Raw genomic sequence first — 22,413 nt, 5'->3', positions numbered from 1 at the left:
ATGCGGCACTATGTAACCCCCCGCTGTGTATAAAACTTACATAGAGAAGGATCCCCTAATGTGGCACTATGTAACCCCCCGCTGTGTATAAAACTTACATAGAGAAGGATCCCCTAATGTGGCACTATGTAACCCCCCGCTGTGTATAAAACTTACATAGAGAAGGATCCCCTAATGCGGCACTATGTAACCCCCCCGCTGTGTATAAAACTTACATAGAGAAGAATCCCCTAATGCGGCACTATGTAACCCCCCGCCGTGTATAAAACTTACATAGAGAAGGATCCCCTAATGCGGCACTATGTAACCCCCCGCTGTGTATAAAACTTACATAGAGAAGGATCCCCTAATGCGGCACTATGTAACCCCCCCGCTGTGTATAAAACTTACATAGAGAAGGATCCCCTAATGCGGCACTATGTAACCCCCCGCCGTGTATAAAACTTACATAGAGAAGGATCCCCTAATGCGGCGCTATGTAACCCCCCGCCGTGTATAAAACTTACATAGAGAAGGATCCCCTAATGCGGCACTATGTAACCCCCCGCTGTGTATAAAACTTACATAGAGAAGGATCCCCTAATGCGGCACTATGTAACCCCCCGCCGTGTATACAACTTACATAGAGAAGGATCCCCTAATGTGGCACTATGTAACCCCCCCCGCTGTGTATAAAACTTACATAGAGAAGGATCCCCTAATGCGGCACTATGTAACCCCCCCCCGCTGTGTATAAAACTTACATAGAGAAGGATCCCCTAATGCGGCACTATGTAACCCCCCGCCGTGTATAAAACTTACATAGAGAAGGATCCCCTAATGCGGCACTATGTAACCCCCCGCTGTGTATAAAACTTACATAGAGAAGGATCCCCTAATGCGGCACTATGTAACCCCCCGCTGTGTATAAAACTTACATAGAGAAGGATCCCCTAATGCGGCACTATGTAACCCCCCCCGCTGTGTATAAAACTTACATAGAGAAGGATCCCCTAATGCGGCACTATGTAACCCCCCGCTGTGTATAAAACTTACATAGAGAAGGATCCCCTAATGCGGCACTATGTAACCCCCCCGCTGTGTATAAAACTTACATAGAGAAGGATCCCCTAATGCGGCACTATGTAACCCCCCCCCCCGCTGTGTATAAAACTTACATAGAGAAGGATCCCCTAATGCGGCACTATGTAACCCCCCCACTGTGTATAAAACTTACATAGAGAAGGATCCCCTAATGCGGCACTATGTAACCCCCCGCTGTGTATAAAACTTACATAGAGAAGGATCCCCTAATGCGGCACTATGTAACCCCCCGCTGTGTATAAAACTTACATAGAGAAGGATCCCCTAATGCGGCACTATGTAACCCCCCGCTGTGTATAAAACTTACATAGAGAAGGATCCCCTAATGCGGCACTATGTAACCCCCCACCGTGTATAAAACTTACATAGAGAAGGATCCCCTAATGCGGCACTATGTAACCCCCCGCTGTGTATAAAACTTACATAGAGAAGGATCCCCTAATGCGGCACTATGTAACCCCCCGCTGTGTATAAAACTTACATAGAGAAGGATCCCCTAATGCGGCACTATGTAACCCCCCGCTGTGTATATAACTTACATAGAGAAGGATCCCCTAATGCGGCACTATGTAACCCCCGCTGTGTATAAAACTTACATAGAGAAGGATCCCCTAATGCGGCACTATGTAACCCCCCACTGTGTATAAAACTTACATAGAGAAGGATCCCCTAATGCGGCACTATGTAACCCCCCGCCGTGTATAAAACTTACATAGAGAAGAATCCCCTAATGCGGCACTATGTAACCCCCCGCTGTGTATAAAACTTACATAGAGAAGGATCCCCTAATGCGGCACTATGTAACCCCCCGCTGTGTATATAACTTACATAGAGAAGGATCCCCTAATGCGGCACTATGTAACCCCCCGCTGTGTATAAAACTTACATAGAGAAGGATCCCCTAATGCGGCACTATGTAACCCCCCGCTGTGTATAAAACTTACATAGAGAAGGATCCCCTAATGCGGCACTATGTAACCCCCCGCTGTGTATAAAACTTACATAGAGAAGGATCCCCTAATGCGGCACTATGTAACCCCCCGCTGTGTATAAAACTTACATAGAGAAGGATCCCCTAATGCGGCACTATGTAACCCCCCGCTGTGTATATAACTTACATAGAGAAGGATCCCCTAATGCGGCACTATGTAACCCCCCGCCGTGTATAAAACTTACATAGAGAAGAATCCCCTAATGCGGCACTATGTAACCCCCCGCTGTGTATAAACCTTACATAGAGAGGGATCCCCTAATGCGGCACTATGTAACCCCCCGCTGTGTATAAAACTTACATAGAGAAGGATCCCCTAATGCGGCACTATGTAACCCCCCACTGTGTATAAAACTTACATAGAGAAGGATCCCCTAATGCGGCACTATGTAACCCCCCGCTGTGTATAAAACTTACATAGAGAAGGATCCCCTAATGCGGCACTATGTAACCCCCCGCTGTGTATAAAACTTACATAGAGAAGGATCCCCTAATGCGGCACTATGTAACCCCCCGCTGTGTATATAACTTACATAGAGAAGGATCCCCTAATGCGGCACTATGTAACCCCCCGCCGTGTATAAAACTTACATAGAGAAGAATCCCCTAATGCGGCACTATGTAACCCCCCGCTGTGTATAAACCTTACATAGAGAGGGATCCCCTAATGCGGCACTATGTAACCCCCCGCTGTGTATAAAACTTACATAGAGAAGGATCCCCTAATGCGGCACTATGTAACCCCCCGCTGTGTATAAAACTTACATAGAGAAGGATCCCCTAATGCGGCACTATGTAACCCCCCGCTGTGTATAAAACTTACATAGAGAAGGATCCCCTAATGTGGCACTATGTAACCCCCCGCTGTGTATAAAACTTACATAGAGAAGGATCCCCTAATGCGGCACTATGTAACCCCCGCTGTGTATAAAACTTACATAGAGAAGGATCCCCTAATGCGGCACTATGTAACCCCCCGCTGTGTATAAAACTTACATAGAGAAGGATCCCCTAATGCGGCACTATGTAACCCCCCGCTGTGTATAAAACTTACATAGAGAAGGATCCCCTAATGCGGCACTATGTAACCCCCCGCTGTGTATAAAACTTACATAGAGAGGGATCCCCTAATGCGGCACTATGTAACCCCCCGCTGTGTATAAACTTACATAGAGAAGGATCCCCTAATGTGGCACTATGTAACCCCCCGCTGTGTATAAAACTTACATAGAGAAGGATCCCCTAATGCGGCACTATGTAACCCCCCGCTGTGTATAAAACTTACATAGAGAAGGATCCCCTAATGCGGCACTATGTAACCCCCCGCTGTGTATAAAACTTACATAGAGAAGGATCCCCTAATGCGGCACTATGTAACCCCCCGCTGTGTATAAAACTTACATAGAGAAGAATCCCCTAATGCAGCACTATGTAACCCCCCGCTGTGTATAAAACTTACATAGAGAAGGATCCCCTAATGCGGCACTATGTAACCCCCCGCTGTGTATAAAACTTACATAGAGAAGGATCCCCTAATGCGGCACTATGTAACCCCCCGCTGTGTATAAAACTTACATAGAGAAGGATCCCCTAATGCGGCACTATGTAACCCCCCGCCGTGTATAAAACTTACATAGAGAAGAATCCCCTAATGCGGCACTATGTAACCCCCCGCTGTGTATAAAACTTACATAGAGAAGGATCCCCTAATGCGGCACTATGTAACCCCCCCCCCGCTGTGTATAAAACTTACATAGAGAAGAATCCCCTAATGCGGCACTATGTAACCCCCCGCCGTGTATAAAACTTACATAGAGAAGAATCCCCTAATGCGGCACTATGTAACCCCCCGCTGTGTATAAAACTTACATAGAGAAGGATCCCCTAATGCGGCACTATGTAACCCCCCCCCGCTGTGTATAAAACTTACATAGAGAAGGATCCCCTAATGCGGCACTATGTAACCCCCCGCTGTGTATAAAACTTACATAGAGAAGAATCCCCTAATGTGGCACTATGTAACCCCCCCAGCTGTGTATAAAACTTACATAGAGAAGGATCCCCTAATGCGGCACTATGTAACCCCCCGCTGTGTATAAAACTTACATAGAGAAGAATCCCCTAATGTGGCACTATGTAACCCCCCCAGCTGTGTATAAAACTTACATAGAGAAGGATCCCCTAATGCGGCACTATGTAACCCCCCGCTGTGTATAAAACTTACATAGAGAAGGATCCCCTAATGCGGCACTATGTAACCCCCCCCCGCTGTGTATAAAACTTACATAGAGAAGAATCCCCTAATGTTGCACTATGTAACCCCCCGCTGTGTATAAAACTTACATAGAGAAGGATCCCCTAATGCAGCACTATGTAACCCCCCGCTGTGTATAAAACTTACATAGAGAAGGATCCCCTAATGCGGCACTATGTAACCCCCCGCTGTGTATAAAACTTACATAGAGAAGGATCCCCTAATGCGGCACTATGTAACCCCCCGCTGTGTATAAAACTTACATAGAGAAGGATCCCCTAATGCGGCACTATGTAACCCCCCGCTGTGTATAAAACTTACATAGAGAAGGATCCCCTAATGTGGCGCTATGTAACCCCCCGCTGTGTATAAAACTTACATAGAGAAGGATCCCCTAATGCGGCACTATGTAACCCCCCGCTGTGTATAAAACTTACATAGAGAAGGATCCCCTAATGTGGCGCTATGTAACCCCCCGCTGTGTATAAAACTTACATAGAGAAGGATCCCCTAATGCGGCACTATGTAACCCCCCGCTGTGTATAAAACTTACATAGAGAAGGATCCCCTAATGCGGCACTATGTAACCCCCCGCTGTGTATAAAACTTACATAGAGAAGAATCCCCTAATGTGGCACTATGTAACCCCCCGCTGTGTATAAAACTTACATAGAGAAGGATCCCCTAATGCGGCACTATGTAAGCCCCCGCTGTGTATAAAACTTACATAGAGAAGGATCCCCTAATGTGGCACTATGTAACCCCCCGCTGTGTATAAAACTTACATAGAGAAGGATCCCCTAATGCGGCACTATGTAACCCCCCGCTGTGTATAAAACTTACATAGAGAAGGATCCCCTAATGTGGCACTATGTAACCCCCCGCTGTGTATAAAACTTACATAGAGAAGGATCCCCTAATGTGGCACTATGTAACCCCCCGCTGTGTATAAAACTTACATAGAGAAGGATCCCCTAATGCGGCACTATGTAACCCCCCCGCTGTGTATAAAACTTACATAGAGAAGAATCCCCTAATGCGGCACTATGTAACCCCCCGCCGTGTATAAAACTTACATAGAGAAGGATCCCCTAATGCGGCACTATGTAACCCCCCGCTGTGTATAAAACTTACATAGAGAAGGATCCCCTAATGCGGCACTATGTAACCCCCCCGCTGTGTATAAAACTTACATAGAGAAGGATCCCCTAATGCGGCACTATGTAACCCCCCGCTGTGTATAAAACTTACATAGAGAAGAATCCCCTAATGCGGCACTATGTAACCCCCCGCTGTGTATAAAACTTACATAGAGAAGGATCCCCTAATGCGGCACTATGTAACCCCCCGCTGTGTATAAAACTTACATAGAGAAGGATCCCCTAATGTGGCACTATGTAACCCCCCGCTGTGTATAAAACTTACATAGAGAAGGATCCCCTAATGTGGCACTATGTAACCCCCCGCAGTGTATAAAACTTACATAGAGAAGGATCCCCTAATGCGGCACTATGTAACCCCCCGCTGTGTATAAAACTTACATAGAGAAGGATCCCCTAATGCGGCACTATGTAACCCCCCGCTGTGTATAAAACTTACATAGAGAAGAATCCCCTAATGTGGCACTATGTAACCCCCCGCTGTGTATAAAACTTACATAGAGAAGGATCCCCTAATGCAGCACTATGTAACCCCCCGCTGTGTATAAAACTTACATAGAGAAGGATCCCCTAATGCGGCACTATGTAACCCCCCGCTGTGTATAAAACTTACATAGAGAAGGATCCCCTAATGCGGCACTATGTAACCCCCCGCTGTGTATAAAACTTACATAGAGAAGGATCCCCTAATGCGGCACTATGTAACCCCCCGCTGTGTATAAAACTTACATAGAGAAGGATCCCCTAATGTGGCGCTATGTAACCCCCCGCTGTGTATAAAACTTACATAGAGAAGGATCCCCTAATGCGGCACTATGTAACCCCCCGCTGTGTATAAAACTTACATAGAGAAGGATCCCCTAATGTGGCGCTATGTAACCCCCCGCTGTGTATAAAACTTACATAGAGAAGGATCCCCTAATGCGGCACTATGTAACCCCCCGCTGTGTATAAAACTTACATAGAGAAGGATCCCCTAATGCGGCACTATGTAACCCCCCCGCTGTGTATAAAACTTACATAGAGAAGGATCCCCTAATGTGGCACTATGTAACCCCCCGCTATGTATAAAACTTACATAGAGAAGGATCCCCTAATGCGGCACTATGTAACCCCCCGCTGTGTATAAAACTTACATAGAGAAGGATCCCCTAATGTGGCACTATGTAACCCGCCGCTGTGTATAAAACTTACATAGAGAAGAATCCCCTAATGCGGCACTATGTAACCCCCCGCCGTGTATAAAACTTACATAGAGAAGGATCCCCTAATGCGGCACTATGTAACCCCCCGCTGTGTATAAAACTTACATAGAGAAGGATCCCCTAATGTGGCGCTATGTAACCCCCCCCCGCTGTGTATAAAACTTACATAGAGAAGGATCCCCTAATGTGGCGCTATGTAACCCCCCGCCGTGAATAAAACTTACATAGAGAAGGATCCCCTAATGTGGCGCTATGTAACCCCCCGCTGTGTATAAAACTTACATAGAGAAGGATCCCCTAATGTGGCGCTATGTAACCCCCCGCTGTGTATAAAACTTACATAGAGAAGAATCCCCTAATGCGGCACTATGTAACCCCCGCTGTGTATAAAACTTACATAGAGAAGGATCCCCTAATGCGGCACTATGTAACCCCCCGCCGTGTATAAAACTTACATAGAGAAGAATCCCCTAATGCGGCACTATGTAACCCCCCCGCTGTGTATAAAACTTACATAGAGAAGGATCCCCTAATGCGGCACTATGTAACCCCCGCTGTGTATAAAACTTACATAGAGAAGGATCCCCTAATGTGGCACTATGTAACCCCCCGCCGTGTATAAAACTTACATAGAGAAGGATCCCCTAATGCGGCACTATGTAACCCCCCGCTGTGTATAAAACTTACATAGAGAAGGATCCCCTAATGCGGCACTATGTAACCCCCCCCCGCTGTGTATAAAACTTACATAGAGAAGGATCCCCTAATGCGGCACTATGTAACCCCCCGCTGTGTATAAAACTTACATAGAGAAGGATCCCCTAATGCGGCACTATGTAACCCCCCTGTGTGTATAAAACTTACATAGAGAAGGATCCCCTAATGCGGCACTATGTAACCCCCCGCTGTGTATAAAACTTACATAGAGAAGGATCCCCTAATGCGGCACTATGTAACCCCCCGCTGTGTATAAAACTTACATAGAGAAGGATCCCCTAATGTGGCGCTATGTAACCCCCCGCTGTGTATAAAACTTACATAGAGAAGGATCCCCTAATGCGGCACTATGTAACCCCCCGCTGTGTATAAAACTTACATAGAGAAGGATCCCCTAATGCGGCACTATGTAACCCCCCGCTGTGTATAAAACTTACATAGAGAAGGATCCCCTAATGCGGCACTATGTAACCCCCCGCCGTGTATAAAACTTACATAGAGAAGGATCCCCTAATGCGGCACTATGTAACCCCCCGCTGTGTATAAAACTTACATAGAGAAGGATCCCCTAATGCGGCACTATGTAACCCCCCCCCGCTGTGTATAAAACTTACATAGAGAAGGATCCCCTAATGCGGCACTATGTAACCCCCCGCTGTGTATAAAACTTACATAGAGAAGAATCCCCTAATGCGGCACTATGTAACCCCCCGCTGTGTATAAAACTTACATAGAGAAGGATCCCCTAATGCGGCACTATGTAACCCCCCGCTGTGTATAAAACTTACATAGAGAAGGATCCCCTAATGCGGCACTATGTAACCCCCCCCGCTGTGTATAAAACTTACATAGAGAAGGATCCCCTAATGCGGCACTATGTAACCCCCCCGCTGTGTATAAAACTTACATAGAGAAGGATCCCCTAATGCGGCACTATGTAACCCCCCGCTGTGTATAAAACTTACATAGAGAAGGATCCCCTAATGCGGCACTATGTAACCCCCCGCTGTGTATAAAACTTACATAGAGAAGGATCCCCTAATGCGGCACTATGTAACCCCCCCCGCTGTGTATAAAACTTACATAGAGAAGGATCCCCTAATGTGGCACTATGTAACCCCCCGCTGTGTATAAAACTTACATAGAGAAGAATCCCCTAATGCGGCACTATGTAACCCCCCGCTGTGTATAAAACTTACATAGAGAAGAATCCCCTAATGCGGCACTATGTAACCCCCCGCCGTGTATAAAACTTACATAGAGAAGGATCCCCTAATGTGGCACTATGTAACCCCCCGCTGTGTATAAAACTTACATAGAGAAGGATCCCCTAATGCGGCACTATGTAACCCCCCGCTGTGTATAAAACTTACATAGAGAAGGATCCCCTAATGCGGCACTATGTAACCCCCTGCTGTGTATAAAACTTACATAGAGAAGGATCCCCTAATGCGGCACTATGTAACCCCCCGCTGTGTATAAAACTTACATAGAGAAGGATCCCCTAATGCGGCACTATGTAACCCCCCGCTGTGTATAAAACTTACATAGAGAAGGATCCCCTAATGCGGCACTATGTAACCCCCGCTGTGTATAAAACGTACATAGAGAAGAATCCCCTAATGCGGCACTATGTAACCCCCCGCTGTGTATAAAACTTACATAGAGAAGGATCCCTAATGCGGCACTATGTAAACCCCCGCTGTGTATATAAAACGTACACTTTTATTCATTTGGTTTAATATAGAAGTGTTTGGGACGTATAACAAAGGACAAACAACAAATAATATTAGAAATAGGAGAGTGAAAACGAGAGCGTAAGGTGTGCCAATGTTAACCTGCGTTGGTTCATTAAGGTGTGCCAATGTTAACCTGCGTGGCTGCATTAATGTGTGCCAATGTTAACCTGCGTGGCTGCCTTAAGGTGTGCCAATGTTAACCTGTGTGGGTGCATTAAGGTGTGCTAATGTTAACCTGCGTGGGTGCATTAAGGTGTGCCAATGTTAACCTGCGTGGCTGAATTAAGGTGTGCCAATGTTAACCTGCGTGGCTGCATTAAGGTGTGCCAATGTTAACCACGTGGGTGCATTAAGGTGTGCTAATGTTAACCTGCGTGGCTGCATTAAGGTGTGCCAATGTTAACCTGCGTGGGTGCATTAAGGTGTGCTAATGTTAACCTGCGTGGGTGCAGTAAGGTGTGCCAATGTTATCCTGCGTGGGTGCATGAAGGTGTGCTAATGTTAACCTGCGTGGCTGCATTAAGGTGTGCTAATGTTAACCTGCGTGGCTGCATTAAGGTGTGCTAATGTTAACCTGCGTGGCTGCATTAAGGTGTGCTAATGTTAACCTGCGTGGCTGCATTAAGGTGTGCCAATGTTAACCTGCGTGGCTGCATTAAGGTGTGCTAATGTTAACCTGCGTGGGTGCATTAAGGTGTGCCAATGTTAACCTGCGTGGGTGCATTAAGGTGTGCCAATGTTAACCTGCGTGGCTGCATTAAGGTGTGCCAATGTTAACCTGCGTGGGTGCATTAAGGTGTGCTAATGCTAACCTGCGTGGGTGCATTAAGGTGTGCTAATGTTAACCTGCGTGGGTGCATTAAGGTGTGCCAATGTTAACCTGCGTGGCTGCCTTAAGGTGTGCCAATGTTAACCTGCGTGGGTGCATTAAGGTGTGCTAATGTTAACCTGCGTGGGTGCAATAAGGTGTGCCAATGTTAACCTGCGTGGCTGAATTAAGGTGTGCCAATGTTAACCTGCGTGGCTGCATTAAGGTGTGCCAATGTTAACCACGTGGGTGCATTAAGGTGTGCTAATGTTAACCTGCGTGGCTGCATTAAGGTGTGCCAATGTTAACCTGCGTGGGTGCATGAAGGTGTGCTAATGTTAACCTGCGTGGCTGCATTAAGGTGTGCTAATGTTAACCTGCGTGGGTGCATTAAGGTGTGCTAATGTTAACCTGCGTGGGTGCATTAAGGTGTGCCAATGTTAACCTGCGTGGCTGCATTAAGGTGTGCCAATGTTACCTGCGTGGCTGCATTAAGGTGTGCCAATGTTAACCTGCGTGGGTGCATTAAGGTGTGCCAATGTTAACCTGCGTGGGTGCATTAAGGTGTGCCAATGTTAACCTGCGTGGGTGCATTAAGGTGTGCCAATGTTAACCTGCGTGGCTGCATTAAGGGGTGCTAATGTTAACCTGCGTGGGTGCATTAAGGTAAGTGATAATAACCCCCGCCTACAAGTATAGCCCTGTGAAAATTCTACTGGTGTATTAAGCTGGATACAATTTACTCCTGCCTAATATATACTTTGTTACTATTTAATAACTAGTGGAAGAACCTGTAGCTTTAAATAAATGATGCTGCAGAAATGTCCTATACATACATCAGATGACTGACAGTAATCCTTCTAATATCAGCAGCAAATGCTATACTTAACCCCTAGCCGAGTATTCTGTGGATATCCAATAAGCTATAGCAAGTTCTTGATTCTGAGTTACAGAAATACTGGTGCTATGAATTATTCCCTATTGCTACACCTAATGTTTGTATAGCTCTAAATCACCAAGGTCAATGGTGGCTATGTTCCAAATTAAGCACCTAGTAACTCAGTAGAGTGGGTGGGTATAATTATCCCCACCATTAAACAGGACACGGTAGTCTATTTAGTTGGGTGATACTTGGAGTTACACTTAAGTGGATGTCCCCCAAAAGTGTCTGCTCCAGTATACAACTCAGTGAGTAGTGGCACGGATACTGAATACTAATTATGGAAGGAGAACCGGGATAGCAACAAGTTAGCACAATGAGTGTAAAGTCGATGAAGCCGAAGTGGTGAAACGTACGTCGGGCACGTTTGACGTGAGCGAACAAGCTACGTCGGCTCATCTGAGAGGCGAGGGCGTCCTGGTGGTCAGAGCGTTTTCGGAGACTGCAGCTGTGGGCAGCAAGAACGCTCTGACACATACTCATTGCACTAACTTGTTGCTATCGCAGTTCGCCTTCCACAATTAGTATAACGGGGTTGCGTCCACACACACACACACACACACACACACACACACACACACCATTTACCTACTTATATATACACACACACACACACCATTTACCTACTTATATATACACACACACGTGCTGTGATCTTTTACAATATACATGGCAAATGGAATATCTACCTTAATGGCGGGCACCTCTGCAGCTGGGATGAGGGCGGAATGAATCGCTGTGGGGGCAGCCCTCTCCTCACTTAGAACGCTTCTATACAGAAAGAATTAGCCATGAGAAGCAGCGCTCGGCAGAAAGGAAATTCTACGTCATAATGTTAGCGCATCTCGAACCGCAGCGGTACGGGGGAAGTATGAGGAACAGAAGCCAGAAATATATTATTACATGGTAAGTGACCTGTAAACGATTTCCCCTAGCTGTAGCATAAATACCATACAGTACATAGTCACGTAGCCTCATCCTGCAGAGAGTATTAGTGATGGAGACATACGTGGCTTATACCTTTTCTTTTTTACTTAACACACAATTATTTCTCCAGCTTTATGAACCGTAAGGAAGTATAATGTCGCCACTAAATAAGTTATCCCCACCCCAACGTGTCTGTCGGGAATCCGCCGCTTTATGTTACATAATGAGGGTCCCGGTAGTGCTGTGAATAAACCGTCCTTCCCCTTCTGCAGGACTGGCCACGGTGCATTGAAAACGTAAAATACACACTGCTGCAAACGGCTCCTGGGGCCTAAAAGGGGTTTCTGACTTCTGGCACTGTAGCGGCTGATACAAAGGACAGATCCCGGCGGAGATACAGACCGCTCATTTTCCACCCTTGTTGCTATAGGAGCCTGCAATGCACTTATTGAAAGACACATCCGTGGGAGTGATGCAGAGAGGCAAAATTGACGTGAAGAGAGGCAAAAATGACGGCACAATTTGTATCAATGTACCCAAGTCTTTGCTCCCCATTTTGCGCTGTATCAGCTTGTGATTTGGGGAGTTGGAGGACAGGTAATGATTAGATACATCATACGCTGCACACACACACACACACACACACACACACACACACACACACACACACACTTTTCTCATGTAGTTGCTTAAAATAAGGTTCACAACTTGCACCAAAATGTTAAATCTTTTCTTAAATCCAAGAGCAAGTAGAAAATGGAAACACACTTCTATGCCCTCTCTTTACTTGTATACTGGATAACGATTGGGAAACATCTCTCTACAAACACTTACGTAAAGAAGGGGCTCTGTGTCTCTCTCAAGGCGCCAGGCTCCTGGTTTAATTGCGCCAATGAGTTATTGAGTTTTGCTGTAAAACTCCTAAACGGTGACAAAATGAAGCACGTTACAAAGTACAATTCATCTCTCGCTTCGCTTGTCCCTCCGCCGGAAGGGGTTAACTCCACTAATACAGAAGGCCGAGGCATGACTCATTTACCTGGCACAGGTGTTCTCAATGAGCGCGCTCCGGTCCCCTGGCAGCAACTCGTCCCTTGTGATCTGTAACAGACATTCACGTGATTCAGGCTTCTCACGCCAATGCGTTCCAGACACAGGTAAGAGGAAAACAGCCGAACAGATTACAGCCACTCATATAACAGACTGAACCAGCGCCCGAGGTCCAACACAGGTCCAAACAGAAACAAATGCAAAGAGGAAAACCCCAAACTATTCTCAGGAATTGCCCGAATACTTCAGCTGTGTTGCATTTGGCAAATTGCACAATCCCTCGGGCACTAAAGCAGTTTATATTTATCACTTCAAAGGCAAACGGCAGATTTATTTTCCTAGATCTGAAGAGCCTTCACCTTCTGCCCAGCCTCCACCTGTGCCTTCACCTTCTGCCCAGCCTCCACCTGTGCCTTCACCTTCTGCCCAGCCTCCACCTGTGCCTTCACCTTCTGCCCAGCCTCCACCTGTGCCTTCAGCTTCTGCCCAGCCTCCACCTGTGCCTTCACCTTCTGCCCAGCCTCCACCTGTGCCTTCACCTTCTGCCCAGCCTCCACCTGTGCCTTCACCTTCTGCCCAGCCTCCACCTGTGCCTTCACCTTCTGCCCAGCCTCCACCTGTGCCTTCCCCTTCTGCCCAGCCTCCACCTTCTGCTCAGCCTTCACCTTCTGCCCAGCCTCCACCTGTGCCTTCACCTTCTGCCCAGCCTCCACCTGTGCCTTCACCTTCTGCCCAGCCTCCACCTGTGCCTTCACCTTCTGCCCAGCCTCCACCTGTGCCTTCACCTTCTGCCCAGCCTCCACCTGTGCCTTCACCTTCTGCCCAGCCTCCACCCGTGCCTTCCCCTTCTGCCCAGCCTCCACCTTCTGCTCAGCCTTCACCTTCTGCCCAGCCTCCACCTGTGCCTTCACTTTCTGCCCAGCCTCCACCTGTGCCTTCACCTTCTGCCCAGCCTCCACCTGTGCCTTCACCTTCTGCCCAGCCTCCACCTGTGCCTTCCCCTTCTGCCCAGCCTCCACCTTCTGCCCAGCCTCCACCTGTGCCTTCACCTTCTGCCCAGCCTCCACCTGTGCCTTCACCTTCTGCCCAGCCTCCACCTGTGCCTTCACCTTCTGCCCAGCCTCCACCTGTGCTTTCACCTTCTGCCCAGCCTCCACCTGTGCCTTCCCCTTCTGCCCAGCCTCCACCTGTGCCTTCACCTTCTGCCCAGCCTCCACCTGTGCCTTCACCTTCTGCCCAGCCTCCACCTGTGCCTTCACCTTCTGCCCAGCCTCCGCCTGTGCCTTCACCTTCTGCCCAGCCTCCACCTGTGCCTTCAGGATATTGCTCTTTATATCAGCGGAGAGCCGCGCCGACGCTGGGCTCACTGGGCTCTCCATGGAATTGTTCAGGCATTTCTCCGTCAGCTTCACTATGTCATCCTGTGAACAACAAGAAAGAGCGATGGACACTGGAACGGAGGAGTGCGAGCAAACGGAACGTCACTGCGATCCAAAAGCAACAAATAAACAGACTGCCGGAATTCAACAACCAGCAAATCGTTTATAAAATACACCTTTTTTTATATTATAATAATAAATATATCCTCATCTTCAGCCCTCGTCTCCCCACTGCTGGATGAAAGCTTCTAAGTGTCTCCCAGGTGCTGCGGTTGCAAGCTGCTCTTCTCCACGTCGCTCCAACACATTTTCTGATTCCATTCTATTTGGAATTCAGCCGAGTATCATCTTTGTCCAACGATGGCCGTTTCTTCTTGCGATATGTCCAGCCCACCGCTATTTTAATTTCTTCACCCACGTGATGTCACAGACTTGTTTGCTCTCGAACCCATCCCTTCTTTTTCCTGTCTCTTTGGATAATACTCAGTATACATCTCTCCACACTTGGGAGTTGTCTGAAGCTTCTGAATCATCTCTGTATTTAGGGTCCAAGTGTCACATCCATACGGGACCACAGGCAGTGGTCAAAAACGTGAGGTACCTGCAATGCACTTAATGAAAGGGACACGCCGATGGGAGTGATGTATCGAGGCAAATTCCAAAAGGTTCCCTTGAAAGATTGTCTTGCTTTTTCCAAATGCCTCCATCTCCTCTTCATTCTCCCACTGATTTCATGCAAAAGCTTCCAATCCCTGGTTACGTGCCAGCCAAGGTACTCAGGGACTTTCTAGTCCGTTTCCATTTATTTCGATCGTTGCAGAGCCGACACATTTGTGGAACGCCACTTTGGTCTTGTATAACAAACAAGGCAAACCGCACCGCCCGAGTTAATACCACGCCCCATCAGGCCAATATAGATAGGGTGCAGAGAGACAAGGAGTCCCCACCAACTGCAACAGAGCGTGATATATATCCAAAAGAATGTCAACCCCGCACTCAAAAGATGCTGAAAGGGTCGATTATCCCGAAACGTTAACCCCCTTTGACACTTTGGACTATTAGTGTGTTACTTATATTGCTTTATATTACCCTTTTTTCCCTGTTCACCCTATGGTTTGACTGCTCTGTTATCCGTGTGCTCATTCCACATATATTACCTTGGATTTTTTTCTGCATTATTCAGAAGTATCAGTAAAATTATTATTTTAACGTATTTCTGACTATATCATCTTTGAGTGCGAGGTTGACACGTCTTTGGATACATATCACTTTGGTCTTCCCGAGATTCATTTGAAGGCCCACTTTCTTACTTGGGCGAGTTCTCCGATTGTTGCTGGAGATCTTCTGGACTTGTGGCAAAAAGAACAAAAATGTAATTTGCAAATCGTAGGGAACTGAAATATTCACCGTTGATTTAGATTTATGGATTTTTTTTTGATCAGCTCTCCCTTGCTGATCCTTATCTTGCTTGTACCTTCATATTATCGAATTGTAATGTGGTATTCTAGTAAGTGTCCTTTAAAATATCAATGTACACTTCAACACTCGGTCTTAATGCATTCAGAACCGCTGGGCTGGGAGGCGTAGACAGAATCAAATGCTTTTTATAATCTACGAATCAAAAAAAAAAAATGAGGGGTAAATCATATTCATTAATTTGGGAAATCACTTTTTGTACGACTTGGATGTGGTTCTTGTGTTGTATCCATATCGAAATCCCGCTGGTGCTCTAGGCCGGGCAAAATCCCGGGTCTGGTGTATATTCACAATAATAATAATAATAAATATATATATATATATATATATATATATATATATATATATATATATATATATATATATATATATATACACACACACACACACACACACATCCCTGAGGAAGGTCACGTTTAGCTGACCGAAACGCTGGATGTAGTGCCTTGTATTGTTCAGTATGAATACAGTTGTTTCATCTACTTGGCTGTTTGCTGTCTCTCCCGGATCACCATCTGGTAATATCTGCTTTTTATGTGCATATGGGACAAGCATCGGTATATTTTTTTTATATATATATATAAAATATATATATATAACAAATATATATATTAAAAAAATTATATATATATATATCAGTTGTAATTCTATCTTCCCCCCGGGAGACTTCCCATTCTTCATGGATTGTATTGTTTTTGACACTTCTTCTGGAAGGACACGGTATATCATTGGTGGTCTCTTGTCGCTCCTCCTCTGCTGGATCGTGCCCTGTGATATCCGTGTTCCCGTATAATCTCATGTAGATGTCCTCCACACCCTTCATACAGATGCCGCGGCCGAACATTTCACGGAGCCGTTTTCGTGCGCTCTGCTGTATTCCACGCGGCATTCACGCCGCCAATCACACCAGGCGCACCTGTGTTCACCGCGGTCGATTTGTTTGAATTTCATGGATTCGGATTTCTTTGGGTTTCAATTCTTCGCGTACCCGTGGCAGAAATTAATGAATTGTAATGTGTACAGTACTGTGCTACTGTGTCACTTTGCAGGTGTTTAAAAACCAGAACACTAAAATGCCATTTTCTGCACTCGATAACAACACGAGCCACCACGCGTCTTAAGGCGGGAAGGTTGGAAGAAATCACGCGCCATGACATGGGTATTCCGAGGTATACGCCGCGTGAAATGTTCGCATCCCGGCCGCTGCGTCTGTAAGTGCACAGATTTTTAGTGTTGATCCATCTTGTTTGAGTGCAATGAATTGCTTCTTTCCAAATCGCAAGTCGCGGATCCCTGTTCTTTTAAGCTTTTGTTATCGTCAATAGTGTTCTTCACCATAACAGTTACATTTCCTTGCACCTCGAGTTATACGCTTGCAGATTGTCCTACGCCGCTCTGCATATCCAATTCTTATTCTGGCATCTTGTGATTACGGAAGAGAACAGAAATTAAGCAATCGCTTTGTCTCATTCTGGTTTTTGTTCTCGAATCCTCCAGGTTTTTCGCCATCGGGACTTTCTATTGTTGACCATACAACCATATTTGTCATTTGTGTCTCACCCTAGTACAAGAAAATTACAAATATCTTGGTACCCAGGAGGTCCTCAAAAAAGTAAAGGGACCCCAGTTTAAGTGGCGACTGCTGCTGCAAGACGTGGTTATATCGGCACGGTGTATTGGAATAAGGTGAGCAGAACGTGGTACCTGCTTGTTCACATTGATATTGATGTTGGCCCACACAGGATGTGCCGTCATGTGATCAGCGTCCACATTATTCAGCTTCATGGGTAGATCTTCAAACGCTGCAAAATAGAAGTAACTAATGAACACGTGCATGCAGCACAGACTGGGCAGTTATTAACCCTTCCGCTGCTGACAGAGTCCGTTTCTCAGTATGCGTCTCCCTAATTAACCCCCCCACCGTTATTTACAAAACCTGAAGTTTCTCCAATCAGGTTCCTGCATTGCCATTGTACAGCATCATTAAAAAACTAACCTCCAAAATAAGGCACGGTGCATACACACGAGCACCGCAACCAAGCCACGGTGCACACACACACACACACACACACACACACACACACACACACACCAAACCCCGGTGCGTATACGCGCGCACCACAACCAAGCCACGGTGCACACACACACACACACACACACCAAACCCCGGTGCGTATACGCGCGCACCACAACCAAGCCACGGTGCGCACACACACACACACACACACACACACACACACACACACACACACAGACACACACAACCAAGCCCCTGTGCGTACAAGCGTGCACCACAACCAAGCCACGGTGTGTACACACACACAGCCAACCAAGCCACGGTGTGTACATACACACAGCCAACCAAGCCACGGTGTGTACACACATACACCACAACCAAGCCACAGTGTTCACACACACACCCAAGTCCCGGTGCGTTCACATACATACGTACACCACAACCAAGCCCTAGTGCGCGCGCACACACACACACACACACACACACCACAACCAAGCCCCGGTGTGTACAGACAGAAATAAAGCAAACCGTGTGAACATAAAAAAAAAAAAAAAACAACACACACAACAACAACAACAACAACAACAACAACATGAATTCCTTTGACAAATACTGATTTCTGATCCAGCGCTGGGCTCGCACACGCAAGGATCCAGCGCTGGACTCGCACACGCACGGATCCAGCGCTGGGCTCGCACACGCACGGATCCAGCGCTGGGCTCGCACACGCACGGATCCAGCGCTGGGCTCGCACAAGAAACGGATCCAGCGCTGGGCTCGCACACGCACGGATCCAGCGCTGGGCTCGCACACGCACGGATCCAGCGCTGGGCTCGCACACGCACGGATCCAGCGCTGGGCTCGCAAACGCACGGATCCAGCGCTGGGCTCGCACAAGAAACGGATCCAGCGCTGGGCTCGCACACGCACGGATCCAGCGCTGGGCTCGCACACGCACGGATCCAGCGCTGGGCTCGCACACTGGTGCAAACAATCCAGCAGAGCTGCTACACTGTATCCAACAGTTTGAGAAGCTCCATCCTGCGCTCTGCGGTATGGTCCTTACCAGATGGGATGTCACCGAGCCCCAGTGCAGTCTCTTCCAGACAGGGGTTGTCAAAACCTAGGTCTGTTGCATCCGGAACAGGAACTGGGCTTGCGGTGACCGGCAACGCCATGACATCATCGAGGCCGCTCTCCAACACGTCCTTACTATCAAGTAAACCAACAAAGCTGCAAAAGTAGCAAAGCAGAGCATGAGGAACCGCTTCCCCCGGGGAGGAGACAGGAGGAACCCTCACTGCCGGCTCTGTGCTGTGCCGCTTCCCCCGGGGAGGCGACAGGAGGAACCCTCACTGCCGGCTCTGTGCTGCTTCCCCCGGGGAGGAGACAGGAGGAACCCTCACTGCCGGCTCTGTGCTGTGCCGCTTCCCCCGGGGAGGCGACAGGAGGAACCCTCACTGCCGGCTCTGTGCTGTGCCGCTTCCCCCGGGGAGGAGAGAGGAGAAACCCTCACTGCCGGCTCTGTGCTGTGCCGCTTCCCCCGGGGAGGAGAGAGGAGAAACCCTCACTGCCGGCTCTGTGCTGTGCCGCTTCCCCCGGGGAGGAGAGAGGAGAAACCCTCACTGCCGGCTCTGTGCTGTGCCGCTTCCCCCGGGGAGGAGAGAGGAGGAACCCTCACTGCCGGCTCTGTGCTGTGCCGCTTCCCCCGGGGAGGAGAGAGGAGGAACCCTCACTGCCGGCTCTGTGCTGTGCCGCCTCCCCCGGGGAGGCGACAGGAGGAACCCTCACTGCCGGCTCTGTGCTGTGCCGCTTCCTTTGTGAGCATTGTACACTCCACTTGCTGCCATTACCAGACTATCAATCATTGTGCCGTGCTGCAACCGCACTGTCCCGAAAACAGCCACCCGTGTGCGATTCTGCAGCCGTGGGATATCGCGTGTGTGGCAAGTTCAGCTGACCATGTTCCCATTAGTCACGGAGGTCAGTTAGCATATTTATATATAGATCTCCTGGTATATGAGCCGTAAGAGGTGATCTGTCTGTAGGCATTAAAACGGTCAGTTATGGAGAACACACACACACACACACACTATGGGACCTCTGATGTAACTAACCGACTAACCACTACTCCTGCTGGATGCGTCGCTACATTTTAAAGCAGTAGTTACAGTTACATTTAGGTGGTATCGAGCAGGACAGACGGAGCGTCCAGCTGTTTAAACAGAACGCCATGAACAGGTATTATAATGAAGAAATCCTTGGGGCTCCTCAGGCTGAACTTCCCTGCACCGTGTGAGGGCCTCATGCAACACTGGAGAAGCCGAATGAAAAAACGCTCTTACGTGGGGTTTGCACTTCTAAGCAAAGAAAAACAAAAAAAACACTACCCACTACGACGTGTTCCCAGAAAAGAAAAACTATTCAAATATTAAACAGAATAGCAACGTTTAGGGAGTATCTCGCTGCTTCCTCTGTCCCCTGAAACGTTGCCATAGTTTTATCATTTATACGTAATGCCTTTTTCTTGGTTCCTAAAGGGTTTTGTTTTTTTTTAAGATAAATTCCTATTTTGGAAGCGCGCAATGCCCAATTTTATTCAGGTGGGTTACTGGACTCGTTTATTTTTTGTCTAGGCATTTAATATAAAATGATTAGCCCATCGGATTACTGTAAAGCTGAAAGCTCCACCTGTAGGATACATAGGCTTTATTTAGGGTATACAAAGATAAATGTATATTTTTTGGCAGTAAATCAATCAAGATCTGCAAGTGACCATAAAAGTGTTAAGTTGTACAGGTTTATTCACCGCTTATTTAACAACAACAATGCGTAGTATATTCTTTTTTGCTACCCACTCAAAACAAACGAGGAGTTATTGGTAATGTATTAAATACCAAAATATTGCGGGTTTTAAGCAACATCCCTTTGTCTCCATGCACGAGACATGATGGGAGTAACAGATGTTATTGTATGTGAAAACATTAAACACGTTTAACCTAAATATCATTGACACAATGTTAATACTTAAATCATTTATCTGGTTCTTCGCGATGTTTTATGGTACACATGGTATTTGGGGAGTGGGGGGGGGGGCATCTCCAGGTACCCCACTTTCTAACTAGCATCTGTTAGGGGCCCCGTTCTGCGGTGCTCCGTTTCACAACATTACAAGACTTGAAGATTTCACACGTGATGAGCGTCGGCGAGCAGCTTCTGAAACTCCCAGTACAACGCTCTGGAACGCCGGCAGGATTTTTGTGGCATTTTCCAGTTATGAGTAACCGAGCCTCAAATAAAAAAAAAATTCCTAGATAAAAAGGTTAAATGAGATTTGCACTGAAAAAGAAAAATATTTTCATCTGTTTAAAATAAAAAAAAGGGGGGGGGGATTTTACTTGGAGAATAACGCTGAATACCAAAGGACTTGGGGTTTGGAAGGCACTTCGGAAGTGGTTGCCATTTCAATATGTTATGAGCGCTGTCACGCGGAGGACAGCCGACAAGGACGTGCTGGAGCTTCAGGTTGAAAAAATGATAAAAGAACTAATATTTCAATGTTTGGTTGACCTTAGCGAGACTGACGAAGGGCAGCAAGTGTGAACACCCTTTTCTACTTATTAGTCAGAACACGGCCCATTTGCTGTGAAAGTATCGCCTACAAGTGCCTCTCCCATGGACTGACCCAGTTAAAGTTAGAAAATGCAGCGTAAAAGTCCAACGTTGAAGAATACTTGGCTGGGCAGCCCTCCTGTAGGCGCTTTGCGCAATACCTCTTAGTGTTACTGGTACAGTCACCATCGTAATACTTTATAGATCAGTCGTGGTTGTACCAGCCGTTAAGCCACGGAGCTCAATGGGCTTCCCAGAGTTCTTGGCATTCTGCTCGTAAACAAAGTGTGTGTAGCTCCTATCCCCAAGCAGCGAAGAGGAAGGAGACTGCGACTTCCAACTGCTTCCAACATCCGGGGTGAAACCAGCAGAGCTGGCCGGCCTGCAGCATTAGGGGGGGGAGGTGGGATTAATACTCAGAACAGACAGGAGAGGAACAAGTGAGGAGGAATGGAGAAGGAAAGGGACATGGAAAGAGTCAAAATGTTGGTGATGCCCCAAGTCCAATTACTGGAGAAGGCATCTACTCCAAAGTGCATGTCCCAACAACATGAGTTTTAGCACGCGACAGGAAGCGACAGGAAGCAACAGGAAGCCAAATCAGTGTTTCCAGGATTATAAATATCAGAAGGAAATTATTGTTGATTGCAAAGGCCTGATTTAGTAATGATTCCACGTAATAGAGCCCCCCCCCGATATCTTTATTCTTTGCAAAATCTCCCAGTGATTCAAGCTTCCACTCTTTAGGTTAATACGAACATCCAGAGAAGGGGACGGAGCACAGCTGTGAAAAATGCAGGGGCTGACACCAGTGAAAAGTTAAATTTTAATGTTGTGGCATGTAGGGAACATGATAGCAACTCTGACGCGTTTCAGGCTAACGCCGTTGATCAAGAATCCTGGTAGGCGACTATGTTGCATCACCAATATAAATGATATTGGATGTAAATTCATGTAGCATCTACTGATGTATTTGGAGTTAGAAGCTTGAAGTGAGGGAGGAGGAGGTCCACCTCACACTAGTGGGGGCCATTCTGAGCAAAGAACAAGACAAG

The 22,413-nt window shown here is 47.2% G+C and overlaps 1 protein-coding gene across 8 annotated transcripts in view; it reads right to left on the bottom strand.

The window, feature by feature from the left end:
- EPB41L5 (erythrocyte membrane protein band 4.1 like 5) overlaps nt 1-22,413 on the bottom strand; it is a 115,948-nt gene that overhangs the window by 30,770 nt on the left and 62,765 nt on the right. For 4 of the 8 annotated variants that reach the window (XM_075609779.1, XM_075609787.1, XM_075609780.1 and 1 more), the window contains exons 17-22: nt 18,813-18,979; nt 17,434-17,531; nt 14,134-14,295; nt 12,864-12,925; nt 12,659-12,745; nt 11,587-11,668 (exon numbers count right to left, since the gene is read on the bottom strand). In XM_075609779.1, the coding sequence (XP_075465894.1) occupies nt 11,587-11,668; nt 12,659-12,745; nt 12,864-12,925; nt 14,134-14,295; nt 17,434-17,531; nt 18,813-18,979 (658 nt within the window). Of the gene's footprint in view, nt 1-11,586; nt 11,669-12,658; nt 12,746-12,863; nt 12,926-13,293; nt 13,342-13,815; nt 13,864-14,133; nt 14,296-17,433; nt 17,532-18,812; nt 18,980-22,413 lie in introns of all 8 variants that reach the window. The other 4 variants (XM_075609783.1, XM_075609782.1, XM_075609785.1 and 1 more) reach the window with 4 other exon arrangements.

This window comes from Ascaphus truei, chromosome 7, assembly GCF_040206685.1.
Source record: "Ascaphus truei isolate aAscTru1 chromosome 7, aAscTru1.hap1, whole genome shotgun sequence".
Lineage (NCBI taxonomy): Eukaryota > Metazoa > Chordata > Amphibia > Anura > Ascaphidae > Ascaphus > Ascaphus truei.
Note: the sequence above shows the minus strand (reverse complement) of the source record. Positions and strands in the feature narration are given on the sequence as shown.